The sequence below is a fragment of the Scleropages formosus genome, chromosome 13, assembly GCF_900964775.1.
Source record: "Scleropages formosus chromosome 13, fSclFor1.1, whole genome shotgun sequence".
Lineage (NCBI taxonomy): Eukaryota > Metazoa > Chordata > Actinopteri > Osteoglossiformes > Osteoglossidae > Scleropages > Scleropages formosus.
This window is the reverse complement of record NC_041818.1, coordinates 29,282,094-29,300,945: the sequence shown is the minus strand read 5'-3', so window position 1 is coordinate 29,300,945 and position 18,852 is coordinate 29,282,094. Positions and strand designations below refer to the sequence as shown.

General features: G+C 57.9%; 1 protein-coding gene across 4 annotated transcripts in view; it reads left to right on the top strand.

The window, feature by feature from the left end:
* Window positions 1-18,445, top strand: part of LOC108923091 (misshapen-like kinase 1) — a 20,062-nt gene extending 1,617 nt beyond the window's left edge. The window contains exons 3-33 of one of the 4 annotated variants that reach the window (XM_029257440.1): window positions 3,421-3,486; window positions 3,802-3,984; window positions 4,092-4,202; window positions 4,335-4,425; window positions 4,520-4,650; window positions 4,789-4,843; window positions 5,575-5,653; window positions 5,778-5,953; window positions 6,043-6,115; window positions 6,330-6,540; window positions 7,313-7,402; window positions 7,663-7,788; window positions 7,925-8,122; window positions 8,240-8,407; window positions 8,759-9,025; window positions 9,352-9,431; window positions 9,557-9,660; window positions 9,792-9,886; window positions 10,071-10,094; window positions 10,182-10,330; window positions 10,753-10,864; window positions 11,177-11,266; window positions 12,178-12,289; window positions 12,720-12,875; window positions 12,977-13,120; window positions 13,358-13,492; window positions 13,593-13,693; window positions 13,829-13,978; window positions 14,819-14,978; window positions 15,111-15,250; window positions 15,344-18,445. In XM_029257440.1, coding sequence (XP_029113273.1) covers window positions 3,421-3,486; window positions 3,802-3,984; window positions 4,092-4,202; window positions 4,335-4,425; window positions 4,520-4,650; window positions 4,789-4,843; window positions 5,575-5,653; window positions 5,778-5,953; window positions 6,043-6,115; window positions 6,330-6,540; window positions 7,313-7,402; window positions 7,663-7,788; window positions 7,925-8,122; window positions 8,240-8,407; window positions 8,759-9,025; window positions 9,352-9,431; window positions 9,557-9,660; window positions 9,792-9,886; window positions 10,071-10,094; window positions 10,182-10,330; window positions 10,753-10,864; window positions 11,177-11,266; window positions 12,178-12,289; window positions 12,720-12,875; window positions 12,977-13,120; window positions 13,358-13,492; window positions 13,593-13,693; window positions 13,829-13,978; window positions 14,819-14,978; window positions 15,111-15,250; window positions 15,344-15,427 — 3,861 coding nt within the window. In that variant the 3' untranslated portion in view covers window positions 15,428-18,445. Of the gene's footprint in view, window positions 1-3,420; window positions 3,487-3,801; window positions 3,985-4,091; window positions 4,203-4,334; window positions 4,426-4,519; window positions 4,651-4,788; window positions 4,844-5,574; window positions 5,654-5,777; window positions 5,954-6,042; window positions 6,116-6,329; window positions 6,541-7,312; window positions 7,403-7,662; window positions 7,789-7,924; window positions 8,123-8,239; window positions 8,408-8,758; window positions 9,026-9,351; window positions 9,432-9,556; window positions 9,661-9,791; window positions 9,887-10,070; window positions 10,331-10,752; window positions 10,865-11,176; window positions 11,267-12,177; window positions 12,290-12,719; window positions 12,876-12,976; window positions 13,121-13,357; window positions 13,493-13,592; window positions 13,694-13,828; window positions 13,979-14,672; window positions 14,979-15,110; window positions 15,251-15,343 lie in introns of those variants that run through there. The other 3 variants (XM_029257438.1, XM_029257437.1, XM_029257439.1) reach the window with 3 other exon arrangements.
* The last annotated feature ends 407 nt before the right edge of the window (window positions 18,446-18,852 follow it).

The following is an 18,852-nucleotide window of genomic DNA, read 5'->3' as shown; positions in this document are numbered from 1 at the left end:
CGTCCTCGGGAACACTGGCAGTGGCTGTGCTGCGTCCTCCCGTCTTTGGCCTCTTTCCACGCATGGAGTCTGGTTGCGACGTCCGCTCTGACGGCCGTGCGCTGCCTCTAGCTGCCTCTAGCTGCCTCTAGCTGCTTACAGAACAAACTGTTGAGCTATAAATTGATACCATAGTTTAACTTTTGTGCCTTTTCTTCATACTCGGGCACAGGGAACCCGACTAGTGAGCCTATGACTCACTGGGCCCAACTGATTTTCAAACATGATGCTTATGCAACATACACCGGTTGCTCATATTACGATGGTGAAGTTATGAATTTGTGAAGCTACGGGCATTTGACGGTTCGTTTTTTTTTTTTATTGCATTTTCTTCCCTCACCTATTTGTAGCTGGCTAAATGTGACCCGTGGATTAGGGTTACGGTTACAGTTACGCTGTTTGCCTGTGAGGATGGTGACTGACCTGACCGGTTGACTGTAGCATATCCCCCCCCCCACAGCACCTGTATCTTGTGCTCCTCGGTGGGGGTCCTCAGCACACTGCCCTCATGCCCCTGGGGCCCTCTGCTCACGCTTCCTTCGCTAACCCCGTTTTCGTTGCGGTTCGGCTTGCGGGACGATGAACCGCGAGTGTTCGGCCGGGTCCGCGTCCCCGGACGGCAACTGCGGTCACGGGGTTCGAACGCCCAAGAAATGCACTCTTTTCTTTTCTTTTGGATTTCCTCGCTCACTTTGATACACGGTCACCGTTTCACTGGATGAACTGGACCGTTTCTGTGTCGAATGCAGTTGACAGGAAGTTGCGGGTTCCAATACATTGCATCCCCTTCTGAGTTCACATCCCTCCGCATCCCTTCTGCTGGGATCTCCACGATGTAGCCGCACCGTGGGCCTCTACCTGTCACCGGCTGAGGACCTTGGACTCCTGCTGCGGTTCGGTCCCGGGGCCTCGAACCCGAGCCACGTCTCTCTGGCTGGACCTTGTGTTCGAGAAGCTTGATGCAGAGCGTCCAGGGTCTTTGACTGAAAGGATCAATAAAACTAATTCTCCTGTACTGCCGTCTCTCTCTTCCACACACACACACACACACACACACACACACACACAGTGTTTACAAGAAAGAAACATGTCCACTGCTGCACATCTGAAGGCCTTTCGGAATATGCTCAGGAAGTTCCCGTCATCCGAAATGCACAATGTGGTGACTGCGTGCCGAGTGTGTTGTCCCCCACAGACACATGTTAATGAGCCTTGGTCACGGTACCGCTTATTTACCACGTTTCTGAAGTTGATCGTGAAGAGTTGGAGAGAGCGGAGGTGTGTGGGACGTTTGCTCATTGGCCTGAAGATCTTGTCAAACAGGCTTAGCGAGACCCTCCACAGTGGTGTTACTGCCCAGGAGCGCTTATCGTGGTCTCATGGCGAAACCAGCTGAGCATGCAGGCATGCACACACACACACACACACACACACACACACACACCACCTGCCCCGGCTTGTGACTTTGCCAATGATCAGGCGACGGTCACACTTCCATCTTGTTTTGAAATGCCTGACGCAGGAGTGTGTGTGTGTGTGTGTGTGTGTGTGTGTGTGTGTGTGTGTGTGTGTGTGTGTGTGTGTGGAAATGAGTCGACAAGTCTCCACAAAGTCTCCATAGAGCTGAGGCTCAGGCGCCCCACCCTCAGGGGCAGAGAGCAGAAATGAGTTCCTGTTGTTCCCTCCGCACATGGAGCCGAGTCCCTCCTTGGGGACGCAACACTCCAGAGAGCGTCCCCTTCGCTCTGCAGACTCCCTGTCCTCCCCGCTGTCCTGGATGTCCAAGGTGTGACCGGTGATGTAACTCCACTCAAATCTCTCCTCTAATCGTGGGTTCGCTGCTGAGTCTCTTCCTTCTGTGGACCTTCTGTTCACCTCCAGTCCATCTCTGTGCACCTTCATCTGCTGCGCCCTGGAAGTCGCTCTTCAGAGATCCACCGTCGCATTTGTCCATGACCCCCACATCCCACCGAACTAGTACGCGCACACGCGCACACACAGTCTCTCTCTCGCGTTCCTGCTCCTGCAGAGAAATAAACAAACACCATCGGAGGCTGGGGTGTATTTTTGGAACAACGCAGAGGAATGATTACGCAGTACGTGTGAAAGCGAGGCACCTACCCGTCCGCCCACAGCTGAGAGAGAGAGAGTGTGTGTGTGTGTGTGTGTGTGTGTGTGTGTGTGTGTGTGTGTGTGTGTGAGGGGGGGGGGTTCACAAGGAGTTCTTAGCGCATCAGCCAGCCAGTGCACCGTGAGCAGAGCCGGAGGGTGTGTTTCGTACCTGCAGTATGCCAGTGTGTGTTTGTCTCCATTCATTTCTCCTCCTCGCGTTTGTGCCAGTGGGACACACTCGTAATATACATACGCATATACCGATGTGTTGCTGAAAACGGTGTGGATTTCGACATTTGCAGCACCGAAAGCCTCTTTCCCGCTACGATGACCGGGGAGGACGTTGATGTGCTCCCAGCCCCTCCGAAAAGCCCAAAACAATTTTCTCAGATAGCAGTAAAACTCTAACTGTCGGCGTGTCGTCATTTCAGCACGAAACGTGGGGTAAATGGGGGTAAATCTGGGGTAATTCCCGCTTCTTTAACCTGATCAGTTCTGCGCAGGATGAGCAACGGCCCACGCGGGGACAACGAGCACATTGTGAACAACTTCCTGAAACTGCGCCCTGCTGCCGAAATGCACGTGGATACCCGAGCAAGCATGGAAACTCTTCCTGCTGGTAGTTCCGCTGTCTCCGCGCTCACCGAGGTCGCCGACGCCCCCGGTACGGCTGACGGGCAGACGCCGCTCTGGGATTTCACACCTTTTCTTCAGGGAACACTCGCACCGGAGAGATGTGCGCGCAGACGCGCGACTCCGGTACATTCTTCGCGCGCGGTTCGGATCACTTTCGTCGTACGGTTTTCTTGCTCCGTAATTCAAAGGTCGGGCATGAAAAGTGACGAGCCGCTGTAGCGAAATTTTCGATGAAGAGACTTTGTACATGGAGGAAAGTCTGCCACCGGGTCCGTATTTTTCACCTTCCATTTTTCATTTGTTCCCAGTGACGCACACTCCTGTACTGCAGTGCGCATGAGGTCCCTGAGAGCACAGTGTCACTTTGTGGCTTTGTGACTTTGTGACACGCTGTTCAGGTTCCCCCACAGTGTGTGGTGTGTGTGTGTTCCACTGACGTACGCACGAGTGACCCCTCGTCAGCAGTGTAAGTCACCGCGGTGAATAAGGTGTGTGGGCTCATAACACTCCGATCAATAAATAAACGTCAGCGTAAATGTCACTTCAATTCATGTCGCCCCTTAGTGTGTGCTGGGCACTCATGTGGTGTGCGTTGCTCTGTCTGCCTCTCTTGATACTTTCTGCTGCTTCCAGGACCCAGCGGGGATCTTCGAGCTCGTCGAGGTCGTGGGGAACGGCACCTACGGCCAGGTGTACAAGGTGAGCGCTTCGAAGGACCCGTCCTGACACCGAGGGGCGTCCGGATGGCGCCACGGTCGCGCTTCCACGCGGCGTCTCGGCCCCGTCGCTTGGACGGACGGACGGAAAAGCGCTCTGTAAAAAGCCACGGCGCTGGCACGGTGAGCGGTCGGTATGACCCGGCCGCGCAACGTACGGACCGCACCCGGGGGCTGGTCGAACCGACCTGGGGGGCGGGCGGGCGGGCGGGGGTTCGAGGGTCCTCCGGAGCCCCGGCGGCGAGCGGGGCGCCCCCTCCTGGCCGGAGCCGGCCTCTCACGGTTCCTCCTCCCTCAGGGCCGCCACGTGAAAACCGGACAGCTGGCCGCCATCAAGGTCATGGATGTGACCGAGGAGGAGGAGGAGGAGATCAAGGCGGAGATCAACATGCTCAAGAAGTACAGTCATCACCGTAACATCGCCACCTACTACGGTGCCTTCGTGAAGAAGAGCCCCCCGGGACACGACGACCAGCTCTGGGTCTGTACTTGTGCGGCGGGGCGCCGAAGGACCGCCCTCTGTCGGCGCACCCCGTCGGACCCCCCGCTCACGTTGCTCCCGTTGCTCCCGTCGCCTGTGTTCCTCAGCTGGTGATGGAGTTCTGTGGCGCCGGTTCGGTCACCGACCTGGTGAAGAACACCAAGGGGAACTGCCTGAAGGAGGACTGGATCGCCTACATCTGCAGGGAGATCCTGCGGGTGAGAGAGCGGCAGGCGGCAGGCGGCAGGCGGCAGGCAACAGGTCGCCTCTCTGTGTCATACGGTGCCCGGTGCGTGATAAGAGACTCACCCACTTTGTGTGTGTGTGTGTGTGTGTGTGTGCGCGTACAGGGTCTGTCTCATCTCCATGCCCACAAGGTCATTCACAGGGACATCAAGGGTCAGAACGTGCTGCTGACGGAGAATGCAGAGGTTAAGTTAGGTGAGAGACAAACCGGCGCAGTGTGTGTGTGTGTGTGTGTGCGCGCGCATGCGCAGGGGCTGTGGCGTGACGCTGGTCCTTTCTGCCCCCCCAGTGGATTTTGGGGTCAGCGCCCAGCTGGACCGCACCGTGGGCCGGAGGAACACCTTCATCGGCACTCCCTACTGGATGGCGCCCGAGGTCATCGCCTGTGACGAGAATCCCGACTCGACCTACGACTACCGGGTGCGGCGGCGCTGCAGTGCGCCAGTGTGTGTGTGTGTGTGTGTGTGTGTGTGTGTGTGTGTGCGTGCGCGCGGCGTGGCTGCGCTTCCCCCCCCGTCAGAGGAGCCTTGTGACCCCTGTGTGTGTTCCGTCCCGCAGAGCGACATCTGGTCCCTGGGCATCACGGCCCTGGAGATGGCGGAGGGGGCGCCGCGTGAGTGCACCCACCTTTCCGACGCGCCGCCGCGGCGCTGCCAAACACACAGCGTCGCTTTCGCATCGATATTTCTGTGTGGCCACAAATACGGGGCAGCTGCTAGTCTTCTGGTTACAGCTGCTGTCTTTGGAGCCCAAGGTCACGGGTTCGAGTCCCACCTCCGGCCGTAGTAGCCTTGAGAATGGCGCTTACCCTGAATTACCGCAGTAAAATGACCCAGCTGTATAAAAGGGTCAGTAACTTTGAGTCGATTAACAGGGTAAAATGTGTCCCGTGAACACAAGTAACGTCAGTGCGGTGAGCTGTGCGCGGCGTCCCGTCTTCTCGCTGCTCCCTTCATATGAGGGCGAGGAGCTCATGTGCAGGTGGGCGGAGCCTCATGAACGCGGTCGTCGGTGGTTCCCCTGGACTCGGTCACGTGTGTGTCGTGCTGCCATTGGTCACGCATCCTTGGCGTGTTTGCTTTGTGTTTTTTTTTCCTTTTGGACACCTCAGTGAGACAGAGTGACGCTGATGACCACAGTGGTGTAAAGAAGCCCTGCTGCATGTGCACACACACACACACACACACACACACACACACACACACCACCTTGCTTGTCGCTCACATTTCTGGTTCAGTCATGTGTGACCACAGAGTCACAAGTTCAGTTGTCCTTTGGTCACACGGGGGACATGTCCAACATGAGGGCCCCACAGACTCATGGGAGCTGCTGTTCCCCTGCCAGCGCTGTGCGACATGCATCCCATGAGAGCCCTGTTCCTCATCCCACGCAACCCGCCACCCAAACTCAAGTCCAAGAAATGGTGAGACCTCTGTGTGTGTGTGTGCGTGTGAGAAAGTCTAGCGTCTGTGCGTGTGCGTCTCCGAGTGCGTACAGTGGACGTGGGCCGCGTGTGTGCGCAGCGTGTAGCTCCTCCCGTCCCGCAGGTCCAAGAAGTTTGTGGACTTCATCGAGGGCTGCCTGGTGAAGACGTACGCGAGCCGACCGTCCACGGAGCAGCTGCTGAAACACTCGTTCATCCGGGAGCAGCCGACCGAGAGGCAGGTGCGCATCCAGCTGAAGGACCACATCGACCGCACGCGCAAGAAGAGGGGCGAGAAGGGTGAGGGTCGAGCGTCCCGGCCTCGCGCCGCCTCTCCGCGTTAGTCTGCGAGGCGAGTCCGTGAGCCGTGTCCGTGTCCGTGTCCGCAGAGGAGACCGAGTACGAGTACAGCGGCAGCGAGGACGAGGACGAGAACCGCCGGGGAGACGAGCGCGAGTCCAGGTAACCCTTGACCCCTAACCCTAAACCCCAAATCCTAACCCTTAAGCCCTAACCTTTAAACCCTAACCTTTAACCCCTAACCTCAAACCCGAAACCGTAACCCCAAACCCTAACCCTGCCGCTAAGTTGGCCGGCACCGCCGCTTGTCTCGATGCCGAGGTGCCGGTGGACCGACCGCCCTCTCTGACCGTGTCCAACGTCTCCGCACACGCAGCTCCATCCTGAACGTGCCGGGCGAATCGACGCTCAGGAGGGACTTCCTGCGCCTGCAGAAGGAGAACAAGGAGCGCTCGGAGGCCCAGAAGCGACAACACGCCCAACTGGCCGCCCAGCGCCGCGACCCCGAGGAGCACAAGCGCCAGCTGCTGCACGACCGGCAGAAGCGCATCGAGGAGCAGAAGGAGCAGCGGCGCCGCCTGGAGGAGGTGAGACCAGCTTCACGTCCCTGCTGGACATGTCCAGTGTGCTGTGAGCTTTGCACCACAACACTTGGACGCTTCCCTCCAAAGTGACTCGAAAGAGCTTTAGGTGGACACACACACAGGACTGTGGACACACGGCTTGTGTATCTGACACCACCATGTTGCTGGTTCACATCCTGCCAGTAGCTCCTATACAAGTGCCATTCAAATAGCAAATACGTAGATATTCGAAGCAGATGGTGTTGGACTCGTTGATGGATCTGTCTGGAGATCAGGAGAGAAGTGGCTCTCAAAGAGATGGGTTTCAGACCCTTCTTCAGTGTGGCAGGGATTCAGCAGCTCTGAGGGACACAGGGAGCTCATTCCACCACTCTGGGGACGAGACTGAGGACCTACAGACTGTGGATGTTGGACCCTCGTGGGCAGGACGACCGAGCGGTCAGAGGTCTAGGAGCTCACTGGGGGTGTAGGGAGTGACTAGGTCCTGTAGATAGAAAAGTCACACCTTTGCTGTCATTGCTGTCCTCTTACTGTGGTAAAATCTTGTGTTTCTGTGTATTGATGTCCTGCAGACATGATTCACTGGGTTCTCCATTATGACGCAGTAACACGCTAATGTGAGCACGATGTGCGCGCGTGTGTGTGTGTGCGTGTGCGTGCGCACGCTTCACTTCAGCAACAGCCGCCGTTTCACACTGAGCTCCGCAGCTCAAGCCTCGTGCTCCTTGTGCTCGTGACTCACTCCATCCCGTCTCCCATCGTCCCCCCGATGCAGCAACAGAGGAAGGAGCGGGACAAGGGTCCCCGTCGCAGGCTGGACGACCTGCGCAAGGACGAAGACAGGAGGATGGCCGAGCGGGAGCAGGTACCCCGCTGCCAGGGCCCCTCTGGGAGACGAGTGCGTGTGCGCGCGGTGCACGGTAGCCAGGATGGAAGTGTACGGTTACCATGGCAGCAGGCGAAAAACCGAAGTCCCCATGTAGCAGAGATATCTTCTCTCGAAGCGCTTGTCTGTTTACCCCACGGCTACAGTATGACCACCTGTTCCGCAGTAAGATCATGGTAATCGGGGACTCGCTTCTCTCCTCTCCTCTCCTCTCCTCTCCTCTCGTCCGTCTTTCTCAGGAGTTCATCAGACACAAGTTAGAGGAAGAACAGCGGCAGCTGGAGGTTCTGCAGCAGCAGCTGCTCCAGGAGCAGGCTCTGCTCATGGTAACCTACCCACAATCCTCAGCAGCATTGCCACACGAGGTGATGAGCGAGCGGTGCGGCCGAACGACGCCACCTCTGCTGTGTTCTCTCTCTCTCGCTCGCCCTCTCACTCTCTCTTTCTCACTCTTGCCCTCTCTCTCTTGCCCCCTCACTCTCTCTCTCTTGCTCGCACCAGGAGTACAAGCGCAAGCAGCTGGAGGAGCAGCGGCAGTCGGAGCGCCTGCAGAGGCAGCTGCAGCAGGAACACGCTTTCCTCATGTCTCTGCAGCAGCAGCAGCAGCAGCAGCAGCAGCAGCAGCCGGACAGGAAGTCCCAGCTGTACCACTACGGCAAGAACCTGGAGCCCGGCAACAAGCCCGGTTGGGCGCGCGAGGTGCTCCCGTCTTACGCTTTGGGTAGCGGCTTCTGAGCCGGTGTCACGCCCAACCCCCCCCAACCCCCCCACCCAAACCACAGCAGCCCGTGACGCGTCACGCGTTTCGCCCCGCAGGTGGAAGAGCGCGGTAAGGCGAAGAGACAGGGCTCGCCCAACATGTGCGCCACCGTGTCCGACACCGCCATCCGGTCTCGGGCCGAATCCGCCGGCCGATCGGGCGCGCCGCAGGGCGCCCGGACCCCGCCCATGCGAAGGGCTGCCGAACCCCAGGGACAGGGCAAGGTGGGGTGTCGGGGGAGGGCATTCGGAGGGCGATGGGGCAGCGGGGAGGGTATGAAAGCAGAGGTGCTGTCCTTCTGCATGTGATTCCCTTTAAGGCGCTGTGAATATAATGGCAGCTAGTTTCTATAAGACAAGCAGGTGCGTTAGACTCAGCGGGCCCTCAGGTGCGTCAAGTTTTAAGCTGTTAACCCTTTCCTTTCTTCTGTGCTCTTCTCTCCTTCCTGCCCCCCCTCCCTCCTGAACTGCCGCCCCTGGGACTCGGCTCTCCCGCTTCCCGACGACTCCTTTCCGCCGCCGTGTCGCCCGCCGTGTCGCCCGCCGTGTCGCCGCTCTCTGCTTACGGCACCTCAGTGCCAGATGGCGCACCTGGTTCCCCTGAAGCCGTACGGGGCTCCCGTCCCGCGCTCCCAGTCGCTCTGCGACCAGCCCACTAAGAACATGTCTGCCTTCCCCACCCAGGACCCCGCCCCCGGCCCCTCCCCCCGCTCCGCCCCCCACAGGGAGCTGGTGCGCCAGAACTCCGACCCCACCTCAGAGATCCCTGCTCCCTATTCCCGGCCGCTGACGGACGACCGCGGGCCCTGGATCCGCCTGCAAGAGTTGGAACAGCCACCTAAGGTGGGAGAGTCTTGGCCCCAGTGCTGCTCGGCACCCTAACCCTCCGCCTCTGCATTCCTCCATTCCTCCCTCCATTCCTCTCTCCATTCCTCTATTCCTCAATCCCTCCCTCCCTCACCCCCCGCTGTCTGTCTCACGGCTCCGCCCTCACGACCAAACAAGCGTAATGATCGGTTTTGTGGCAGCTGCCTTTATTTAGCTGCTTCGCTCCAGCTTTACTACGGTACGTCCCTTTGCAATCGGGGCTCGGATAACAGACCGGTGGAGGACGCCTCACTGGGTCCCGCGTCCCCGGTCCTGCGGTGAACCGCTCTCACCTGTCACAGGTGCCCCAGAGGACGACCTCCGTGGCGGCGGCCCTGAGCAGCAACCTGCTGACCGGCATGAGGCACCCCGCGAGGGCCAGGTGGGTGTGCGGGCGCCTCGCGCCTTCGAGTGCATCATGGGAGAAAAGGAGCTCGTGGAGGCTCTGTGGTCGAGCGAACTGATGCCGTCGTTTGGAATTCACCCTTGTCGCCGTCTCGCCGCCAGTAACCCGGACCTGAGCCGAAATGACCGCTGGGACCGGGCCGAGAGCGTGGGCTTGGAGTCCAACCTTCCGCAGACCGGCTCTCTGGAGAGGCATCGCATCCCGGGTACAGCGGGGGTGCCTCTCACTCCCCGTCTCTCTTTTTGTGTGTGCGTGAGATGAAGAAATGATTTGACCGCTTCCTCTTTGAACACCTTTCATCCCTAACTGTGTGCGTGTGTCTCTTTGTTTCTTCAGCCTCCTCCAAGATGGACTCGTCCCCGGTCCTGCCGCCAGACAGACACCACAAGGCGGGCGAGTCGAGGACCGCATCCCGGCCCGGTCGCCCAGCGGTACGCCCCCCGGTGTCACAGTGTCCTCGTGTCGCGGTCGTGCTGTCTGTGTGTGCTCTGCGCGCGCTTGAACACGAGCGTTCCTTCCTGCTCCTTCTCACGGTCCTTCTGCTCCACCACAGCACTTGACCACTTGTTGCACCGGTCTGACCGTTCCTCTCTTTCTCCTTCCTTCCTCTTGCAGAGCTATAAGAGAGCTATAGGAGAGGTCAGTACCTCCATGTGTGTGTGTGTGTGTGTGAGAGAGAGACTGGGACCGCGCTCCACCTTCACCGGCTCCCTGTGTGCCACCCAGGACCGCGGGGCGTATGCGAAGGACCGCGCTGAGGAGACCCCCCGGCCGCCCTCTAAAGCCATGGACTACTCGTCTTCCTCGGAGAGCAGCGAGAGCAGCGAGGAGAGCGAGAGCGGAGAGGGAGTCGAGGAGGAGAGTCCCACAGAGCGGTGAGGGTTCTTTGTAGGTGCCGTCCGGTCCGCGTCTCCTCACGGTCCCGTTGACCACGCACGCGGAATCCTTTCGGAACGTCCTGCGCTCCACGTGCGTCCCCGGTGTTGAAGGGCTGCGTCCACCGTTGCTGCGACCGAGTCCGTCCGTCCGGCTGCTGCTCGTCCTCCTCTTCTTCTTTCCGTCTTTTCCAGAGTGTCCCGGCTCCTCTCGACGTGTCCAAAGTTTGGTCCGAGTTCTCGCCTGCTTTGATCCAGCATCCATCCGTCTTTTTCCTGGCTGTCCATGTCTTTCTTGTCCTGCTAATCCGGTGTCCCCCGTTTACATTTGTACAGTGTCACAGAAAAGTCTGGATAAATGGTAGTTTCCCCCCCAACCCACATGCTGTGCTTCCTTCTCCCCCCCCCCCCAAATCCCCCAGCGTTCGCGATGGTGATTCTGACTCCGTCAGTACCATGGTGGTCCATGACATCGAGGGCGAAGAGGACGCTCAGGCAGGGGGTTATGGTGACCAGATGATGCCAGCGCAGAGAGTGAGTGCGTTCCTGAAACCACACCCCCCACCCCACCCCACCCCACCGCCTGTGCAGGGCCTTGTCGAAATTAGCGAAATGTTTTAATTTCCGTCTCCTTCGTCCCGACGGCCAGTGCGGACCGGGACGCTGTCTGCGTTACTGGACCAAACTGGCCATCCACTTTTAAAAGGGGGCCTCGGGTCACCGCGCACATTTCGGCCACATGCATGCGTATTAGACCTGAGCGGCGTGTCGTGGGCCTTCTCCTGCACACGGCTGTGGGAGTCCATGTCCACAGGTCCGGTGTGCAATGTCCCCTGTTGTTGGCAGACCCCAGAGAAGAGGAGTCAGAATGGATACACCAACCTCCCAGACGTGGTGCAGCCTTCGCACTCCCCCACGGAGACGCAGCCCTTTGACGTGAGCACATTGCCGCTGCCTGCATGTCCCTCTGTCTTTTTCAGCCCCTTGCGGTGTGTCTCTGCGCTCCGCCAGCCTCCGTCTCTGTGCCCCTTTGTGGCGAGTCCTCGTCAGTCTTTCCTGTTTATGATGTCCTTTTTCTTGAGGGTGTCTTTGCTGTCAAAGTTGTCCTCCTTGCTATGGATGTCTTTATTCCCTACTCCCGGTCAAAGAGCGTCCCGATGTCTGCTTCTCAGCACACTTGGTTTGTGTGACGTGAGCAGGAGCTCAGGACCGTGTCCACACTGGTCCTCAGGCAGGCAGGCAGGCAGGGAGTCTCAAAGCAGGACAGTCAACGTCTCCCTTATCCAGAACCGCTCTTCCCTGCTGAGTCCATTGGGGCAGCTGGTAGCGCAGTGCTTACGGCTGCTGCCTTTGGACCCAAAGGTTGCAGGTTCGAGTCCCACCTCCAGCTGTAGTACCCTTGAGCAAGGTCCTTTAGCTAGCTTGAAGTGCTCCGGTAAAATTACCCAGGTGTATAAATGGGCTAGTAATTGTAAGGAGGTAAACAGTGTGTCTCGCTTTGGAGAAAAGTGTCCCATAAGTGAATCAATGTGAATGTGGTGTAGGGGGTGCGGTGGCGCAGTGGGTTGGACCGGGTCCTGCTCTTCGGTGGGTCTGGGGTTCGAGTCCCGCTTGGGGTGCCTTGTGACGGACTGGCGTCCCGTCCTAGGTGTGTCCCCTCCCCCTCCGGCCTTACTCCCCGAGTTGCTGGGTAGGCTCCGGTTCCCCGCGACCCCGTATGGGATGAGCGGTTCAGAAAGTGTGTGTGTGTGTGTGTGGGGTGTCTGCAGTGCAGCGCAGCGCAGGGCAGGGAGGAGCAGGCGCTGCAGTACAGATGTGTCAATGAAACATCCCTTTCCTTCTGTTAGTATCAGTCCAGGGGACTGGTCAAGGCGTCCGGCAAGTCTTCGTTCACCACCTTCGTGGACCTTGGCATGTACCAGTCCCAGGAGGGCGTGGGCGATTCCATCTCGGTGTCGGGTGAGTCGGTGTCGCGGGACTCCAGCCACAAATGGGCCTTGTGTAGCCGGGAAGCATCATGTTGCTGATGCTGCTGACCTCAGCGTGTGTGCGTGTGTGTGTGCGCGCGCGCGCGTCTTCCTCTCTTCTCAGCTGCATCGGCCTCCGTTTGCCTCCCTGCGCGGCAACAATGGGCCCTGTGTCCCACTGCGGCTGCTGCTCCCTGTGTCCTCGCTGTCTTTTCCGAATTTTTATCGTCCCATTTTTGCGATACAGTTTTTGCTTTCAGAATTATTTAAATTACAGTAGATTAACTGGTGTCCCTTGGCTTGAGAGTACTGGTCCCCCACCTGAAAAAACAATTGATAATCACGTCGGCATGGGAAGCTCTGAGCTGCTCGTCACGACTCCCGTTTGAGGAGCTCACTCCATGTGGCACGTGGTCTGTTAGGCTTCAGCTGCAGGTTCGATCAGCTGAAGCTGGAAGCTCGCAAGGGTTCCGTGGTGAATGTGAACCCAGCCAACGCTCGGCCCCACAGCGACACCCCCGAGATTCGCAAGTACAAGAAGAGGTTCAACTCGGAGATCCTGTGTGCGGCGCTGTGGGGTAAGTGAGTGTGCGCGCGTGTGAGGGCGATGCTCGCGACACAGCAGCTTGCTGTGACTGCAAAGACTGTCTGTGACGCGCCGCGTTAACATCCCCCGCAGGCGTGAACCTGCTGGTCGGGACGGAGAACGGACTGAAGCTGCTGGACCGTAGCGGCCAGGGAAAGGTGTACCCCCTCATCAACTCGCGCCGCTTCCAGCAGATGGATGTGCTGGAGGGCCTCAACCTGCTCACTACCATCTCAGGTCCATGCCACATCCGCACCACACCCACAGCGAGCCCCTCTTTCCCCGTCCGCTTGACTCCACCCGGCGCTCCTTCCGGCCTTAGATCCTTGACCCTGCTCTTTACTGAGATCTTCCCTAAGTCCTGGCACTCTCTCGAAAATGAGCGCTTCTAACAAATCGAAACCGTTTTCAAATGTACAAGTCGCGATGCCTTCGAAACGCTGCGTGGGCGTGAAGCGGTGATCTCTCTCGCAGGTAAGAAGAACAAGGTTCGCGTTTACTATCTGTCCTGGCTGAGGAACAAGATCCTGCACAACGACCCTGAGGTCGAGAAGAAACAGGGCTGGACCACTGTGGGTGAAATGGAGGGCTGCGTGCACTACAAAGTGGGTGAGTGCGGGAAGGCCGAGCGAGCGGGGCTCCGAGGAAGAGCTACGGCTGTCCGGTTGTGACTTCGTGGCCCTGACCTTCCGTGTTCGGCGTCCTGCAGTAAAATACGAAAGAATCAAGTTCCTGGTGATTGCGCTGAAGAATGCCGTGGAGGTCTACGCCTGGGCTCCGAAGCCCTATCACAAGTTCATGGCTTTCAAGGTAGGCTGCCTCTCGGCGGAAGCTCAGCCTGGCCGTCCTTGTGAAGGTTCATTCGTGGCGGCCGAGTTCCAAGAATCGTGTGTCGTCTTCCGTCCCGCGCGTTCCCTTACCTCCTTCTCCTTTTTCTCCCGCAAGTCCTTCGCTGACCTGCCGCACAAACCTCTGCTGGTTGATCTGACAGTGGAGGAGGGTCAAAGACTAAAGGTCATCTATGGATCTTGTGCTGGATTTCACGCTATTGACGTCGACTCTGGAAACAACTATGACATCTACATCCCGGTGCATGTGCGTAAGAAGTCGAGCGCTAGCGTTGCTCACGTGACATAAGGTAAAAGCTGAAAGGGAGTAGCTGATACCCAGTACTGCTTCCTAGACGCTATAGAAGGACACACCGGGGACCCCGACTCATACAATAAAAAGAACAATAAATCCTGAAGGTAGAATCAAACCGGGTGGTTCATCATTTCCCTCAACACTTAGCTTGTGACAGATCGACGTACCGAAGGGGCGTTGGCAAGACCCGAAAGCACCACGAGATACTCGTAACGATTGAGCGCCCTACTAGAAGTTGTCTTCCCCATTGTCCCCTCCGATCCCGATCGAGCCGTAAGCGCTTCCCGAGTCTGTTTTGTAAGAATCGTTTCCCCGTTAACCCGTTCCGCCCGTACCGGTGTGACTGTGCAGATGGGGGATGGAGGCTGAGCGCACTGGGAAGGAGGTGTTGCTGTCCTCTGAGCTGTACGTCGCCGGAGAAGAATGTTTGCCGTACGAGTACGTGCGAACGCAGATGATTACCGATGAGGTGGTGTCGCGGAGCAGAGACGGGCTCCTTGCTTCAAACCGTAACGATGTGGTGAAGGACCCTGCGTCCTCTCCTTTCGCAGGGCGACCCCCCCCCCAGCCTTTAAACACCAACAGATTTAATTATTTAACGTTAGTTCAGAGCAGGAATTCATTACTATTCTTATTCATTCCTCAGTGTGGCCTTTGCTGCATGGTGCTGTCATTTGGGACGCGACTGACAAAGCAAACACTGCGGGCTTTTGAAGACCGTACATAGATCTGCACCACGTGGGTGTGAGTAAGTGTGAGCCGCCCCCCAACCCACCGTCTCCCCGCATTCAGATCCAGAGCCAGGTGACGCCTCATGCCATCGTCTTCCTGCCCAACTCCGACGGCATGGAGATGCTGGTGTGCTATGAAGACGAGGGAGTCTACGTCAACACCTACGGGCGAATCATCAAGGATGTGGTGCTGCAGTGGGGAGAGATGCCCACCTCCGTGGGTGAGGAGCACACCGACGGAACCGCTGTGTCCTCACGCTGCCGCCAACCATCCAATGACTTGTTCGGGATTATACGCTATGTCTCCCCGGTTGCGTGTCCACGTTGTGATTGGCCCGCTGTTGCCCCGACAGCCTACATCTGCTCAAATCAGATCATGGGCTGGGGCGAGAAGGCCATCGAGATCCGTGCCGTAGAGACGGGCCACCTGGACGGCGTCTTCATGCACAAGAGGGCACAAAGGCTCAAATTCCTGTGTGAGAGGAATGACAAGGTAGGAAGGAGATCCTGACACACACTTGCACACAACGCACAGACGAGTACGTTACACGCTGTTCCACACTCGGCGCTTCTGTCTCTCCCCCAGGTGTTCTTTGCCTCGGTGCGTTCGGGCGGCAGCAGTCAGGTGTACTTCATGACCCTCAACAGGAACTGCATCATGAACTGGTGATGCAGCCACCGTGTGTCCGCCACCTGTCCGTGTGTCCGCCACCCGTCCGTCATCCCGCGCATCCTCCCACCCGTCTGTTCGTCCCCGTGACTCGGTACCGGTTCGCTGTGCCCTCTGAACGCGCCGGCCTCCAGGGACCGGCAGACCCCCGGCAGCCACACGGGGGGGCGTGCGCAGGATGTCGTTCCGCACAGCAACGAGCTGATGTGTCGGTGAAGCGGCCTACAGGACGGAAAGGTGCTGCTGGTGGCTCCGTCTCACCGGGGCTCTGAGTGCCAGCGCCAGTGCCAGCTGAGAACTGCGCTTTACGAGTCGCTGCCAATTTAAACTTGTTCTCTTCCAGAAGCAAAGTGGCCTTTTTTACAACTACAAATCATATTTATACATTGTTGCCTGCGGTCGGTTTTAGAGCAGGAAGAACGGCTGTGCTGTACTGTGCTGTGCTGTTGGTTGGGAGTAGAGAGTGTGGGCTCTGCCGTCATTACGGGACGTTACGGGTTCCGCCTTCCGCCCTCTCGTTTTACCGACAACGCGCGGCACGGCGCTCGCTCGGACTCCCCGGCACCGGCAGCTCGGTCGCTTTGGTGTCGTGCCGCAGGAAAGCCGACACGGCAGATCGACTGACCCTCGCGGCGACCGTCTGAGGCTACGGGACGCGGTGGCGCGAGATGCCGGAACGACGCTGGAAGCGATGAGCGGAAAAGAAGCCGCACGGTCGGGTCAGCCGGACCGGTCGAGTGCCGAAAAAGTCTCGGGAGACCACGGTGACGCACGCCGAGAGTCGGCTCAGGGTCCCGATCCGCTCCCCACACGTGCGACGTACGCAGTTACGCCAGCTGCTGCTCGCAAGCGTGACGGAGCCACCCCCTCTCCTCCCGGCGCACCGCTGCTCGTCTCCATCCCCTCGCCGGCCCGAGCGGCGTCCGCAGGTCCGCCGTCGCACAGGCGCGCCGGTCCGGCGGCGGAGGCGCCGCCCTTTGCGGGCCGAGGCGGAAAGTGACGAGAGAGGAGAACCGCCGGCGGGCTCCCGTGTTGCGAGCAGATTTGCGAGCGGCGAAGGACGGCGATGCGCGACGAAAGGCCCGCAGAGCGAAAGAGAAGAAAAAGGGCGAAGGAACGGGAAGGCTGAAGAAAAGCGTGAAACGCAGCGTCTTTCTCGTGTCGACTGTCGGAGTGGAGCGCGCGCGAGCTTGTGTTTCTGGGGAAAAAGAGAGCGAGTGACACGTACATCTAGTCGCCGGACGAGCGGAGAGCCGCTCTCGTGGCCGAATTCCACTTCGGTTTATTTTCGCAGAGCTCTTCTCACACAGCGACACGGAGCGCTGAACAAAGGCTTAATAAGACAAAGACACAAATCGGACAGTTGACTGGATACTAGAGTAACACGGTGTCCGTGCAGGTATTAAAGCTATAAGTATGTTTACTGGTCACGGAGGAAAGGAACAAAAAACTCCCGACTGAGGGTCAAGAGGGAAAAAAAAAAAACTCTGGAGGTCCAAGTGCCAGTGCCCCCCCTCATCCTCTAGGTTAAAAAAGACCTCGAAGTGAGTTTATGACTAATAATAAGTAACTTTGTAGATGGGCGTTAACTTGATGTTCCAGTTCACATCCTTTGCACTCTGTCCCTCCGTTTAATTTTCATTCATTCGCTCCTGGAACAAGCGGTTCGCAAGGAAATCGGCTCTGGGGTGGAGCTCGTGACGCTGAGGTTCGTTCGAACCCGCGACTTTGAGGGGTGATGAGAGGGAAAAGAAAGGAGAGCGCCGGGCCCGATTCGCACCCTCCGCTGTCCATTGTCCCTGTCCGCTCTCTGTCCCATCCCGTCATCCGTCCGCGTTCTCCGTTCGCTGTCCTCCTGCTGCGAGCGACACCTCGAGGTGGACTTTCAGGGCTCGGCGTGTGTGTGTGTGTGTGTGTGTGTTTGTGTGTGTGTGTGTGTGTGTGTGTCACACCACACCAGCATGCAGAATCTAACAGCGTGTGACGAGACGAGCGTGGAAGGAGGAGCTAATGTGGCATCGGCAGACGTCCGCACCGCGTTCTGCTCCCCAGGGCTCCTCCCGTTGCTCCTGAGGCCCTCAGTGAGGGTCTTTCCCTTCAGTCGTACAGCAATAACTGCGATCGCCGGAAAAGGACGCGACGAGGGAGAGTAAGAAAAGAGGAATTCCACAGAAGGACCTGCTGTCAGCAAAGGGCGTCGGAAGGAATAAGAGTGACAACGGCGAACGCTTCCTGTCTCTTCCTGGGACCCTGTTCTTGAACATTCCGTACACGAAAGACCAGAGAGCTTTATTTTCAAAACTTGCTGCATGCGCTTGCGTGTGGCCCCGAGTCGTCGTCACGTTGGGGGGCGTGCGTGCGTGCGTGAGGGCGACGGCGTCCCCGGGCCGAGGAGTCACGCTGGCTTCTGTCTGTCCCCAGCTGACAACCCCGGGAGCAGCGGCGCCCCCGGTGGTCCTGGCAGGAGGGGCGTCGTGAGGACCGGGACCGTGCGGCCGGGACGTGACGCTGCGGTTTGCAGAGCGGTGAACTGCGTGATCTCAGTTTGTGTGCGCGTGTGTGTGTGTGTGTGTGTATAGATGGCTGTAGTTCACATAAAACACTATACAGTATATATATATATATATATATATATTGATTATTTCCTATGTATCGATTTACAGTATAACATTTACAAAGATATTTATGTCTCTTTATTCTCATTTTCCCATCACACATTAACTGGTGTCGAAAGCCACAAAGTGACTCTTAATACATCGCGACTCTGCTTGGTTTCTAAATCTCTTGAAATCTCTCATCTTGTTCTTTTCTTGTTCTGCTGTGAAGAGTACTTAGAGTGCATATTCTGCAATTCCGCTTTACTATGTTTTTGAAATATTTTTAGGCTGAACTTGCCGTGTTTTCGTTCGCAGAGCAACTTGGAGGATTGTGTCGAATATTTTGAGTCACTTTAGATTTTGTTCAATAAACTTGCTTTAAAACTCATTAAGCGGAAACAATAAAAACGTGCAGAAGTCACCTGGCTCTTGTGGTTGTGCACAAGTCACCGTTTGCGCCTCGAGGAGCGGGAGCCGCGGCGCTGCGGAGCTGCGAAATGAATTCGGCTTCTCCTCGGCTTCCTCGCTGGCCGGCGCATTTCCTCCCCCCTGGAACCCGGAGCGGCGGCGGCCCGCTCCCGGTGACGCCGCTCCCGAGCAGAGCGCCGAGAGGCCGCTCGAGTTTATTTCCGCGCGACACGAAATGTCACGATGGAGACAAAGTGCGGCGAGACACCCTTCCGGTAGGGGGCGACAGCACCCGGACCCGCTCGGTAGAAACCGTGCACTTCGGCCTTCGTTTCTCCTTATTTGTTACTCGATATTCGGTTACAGGGTCTGAGGCACACGCAAATAAACGGCAGAAGTTTTACAACAAAGCTCAACGCC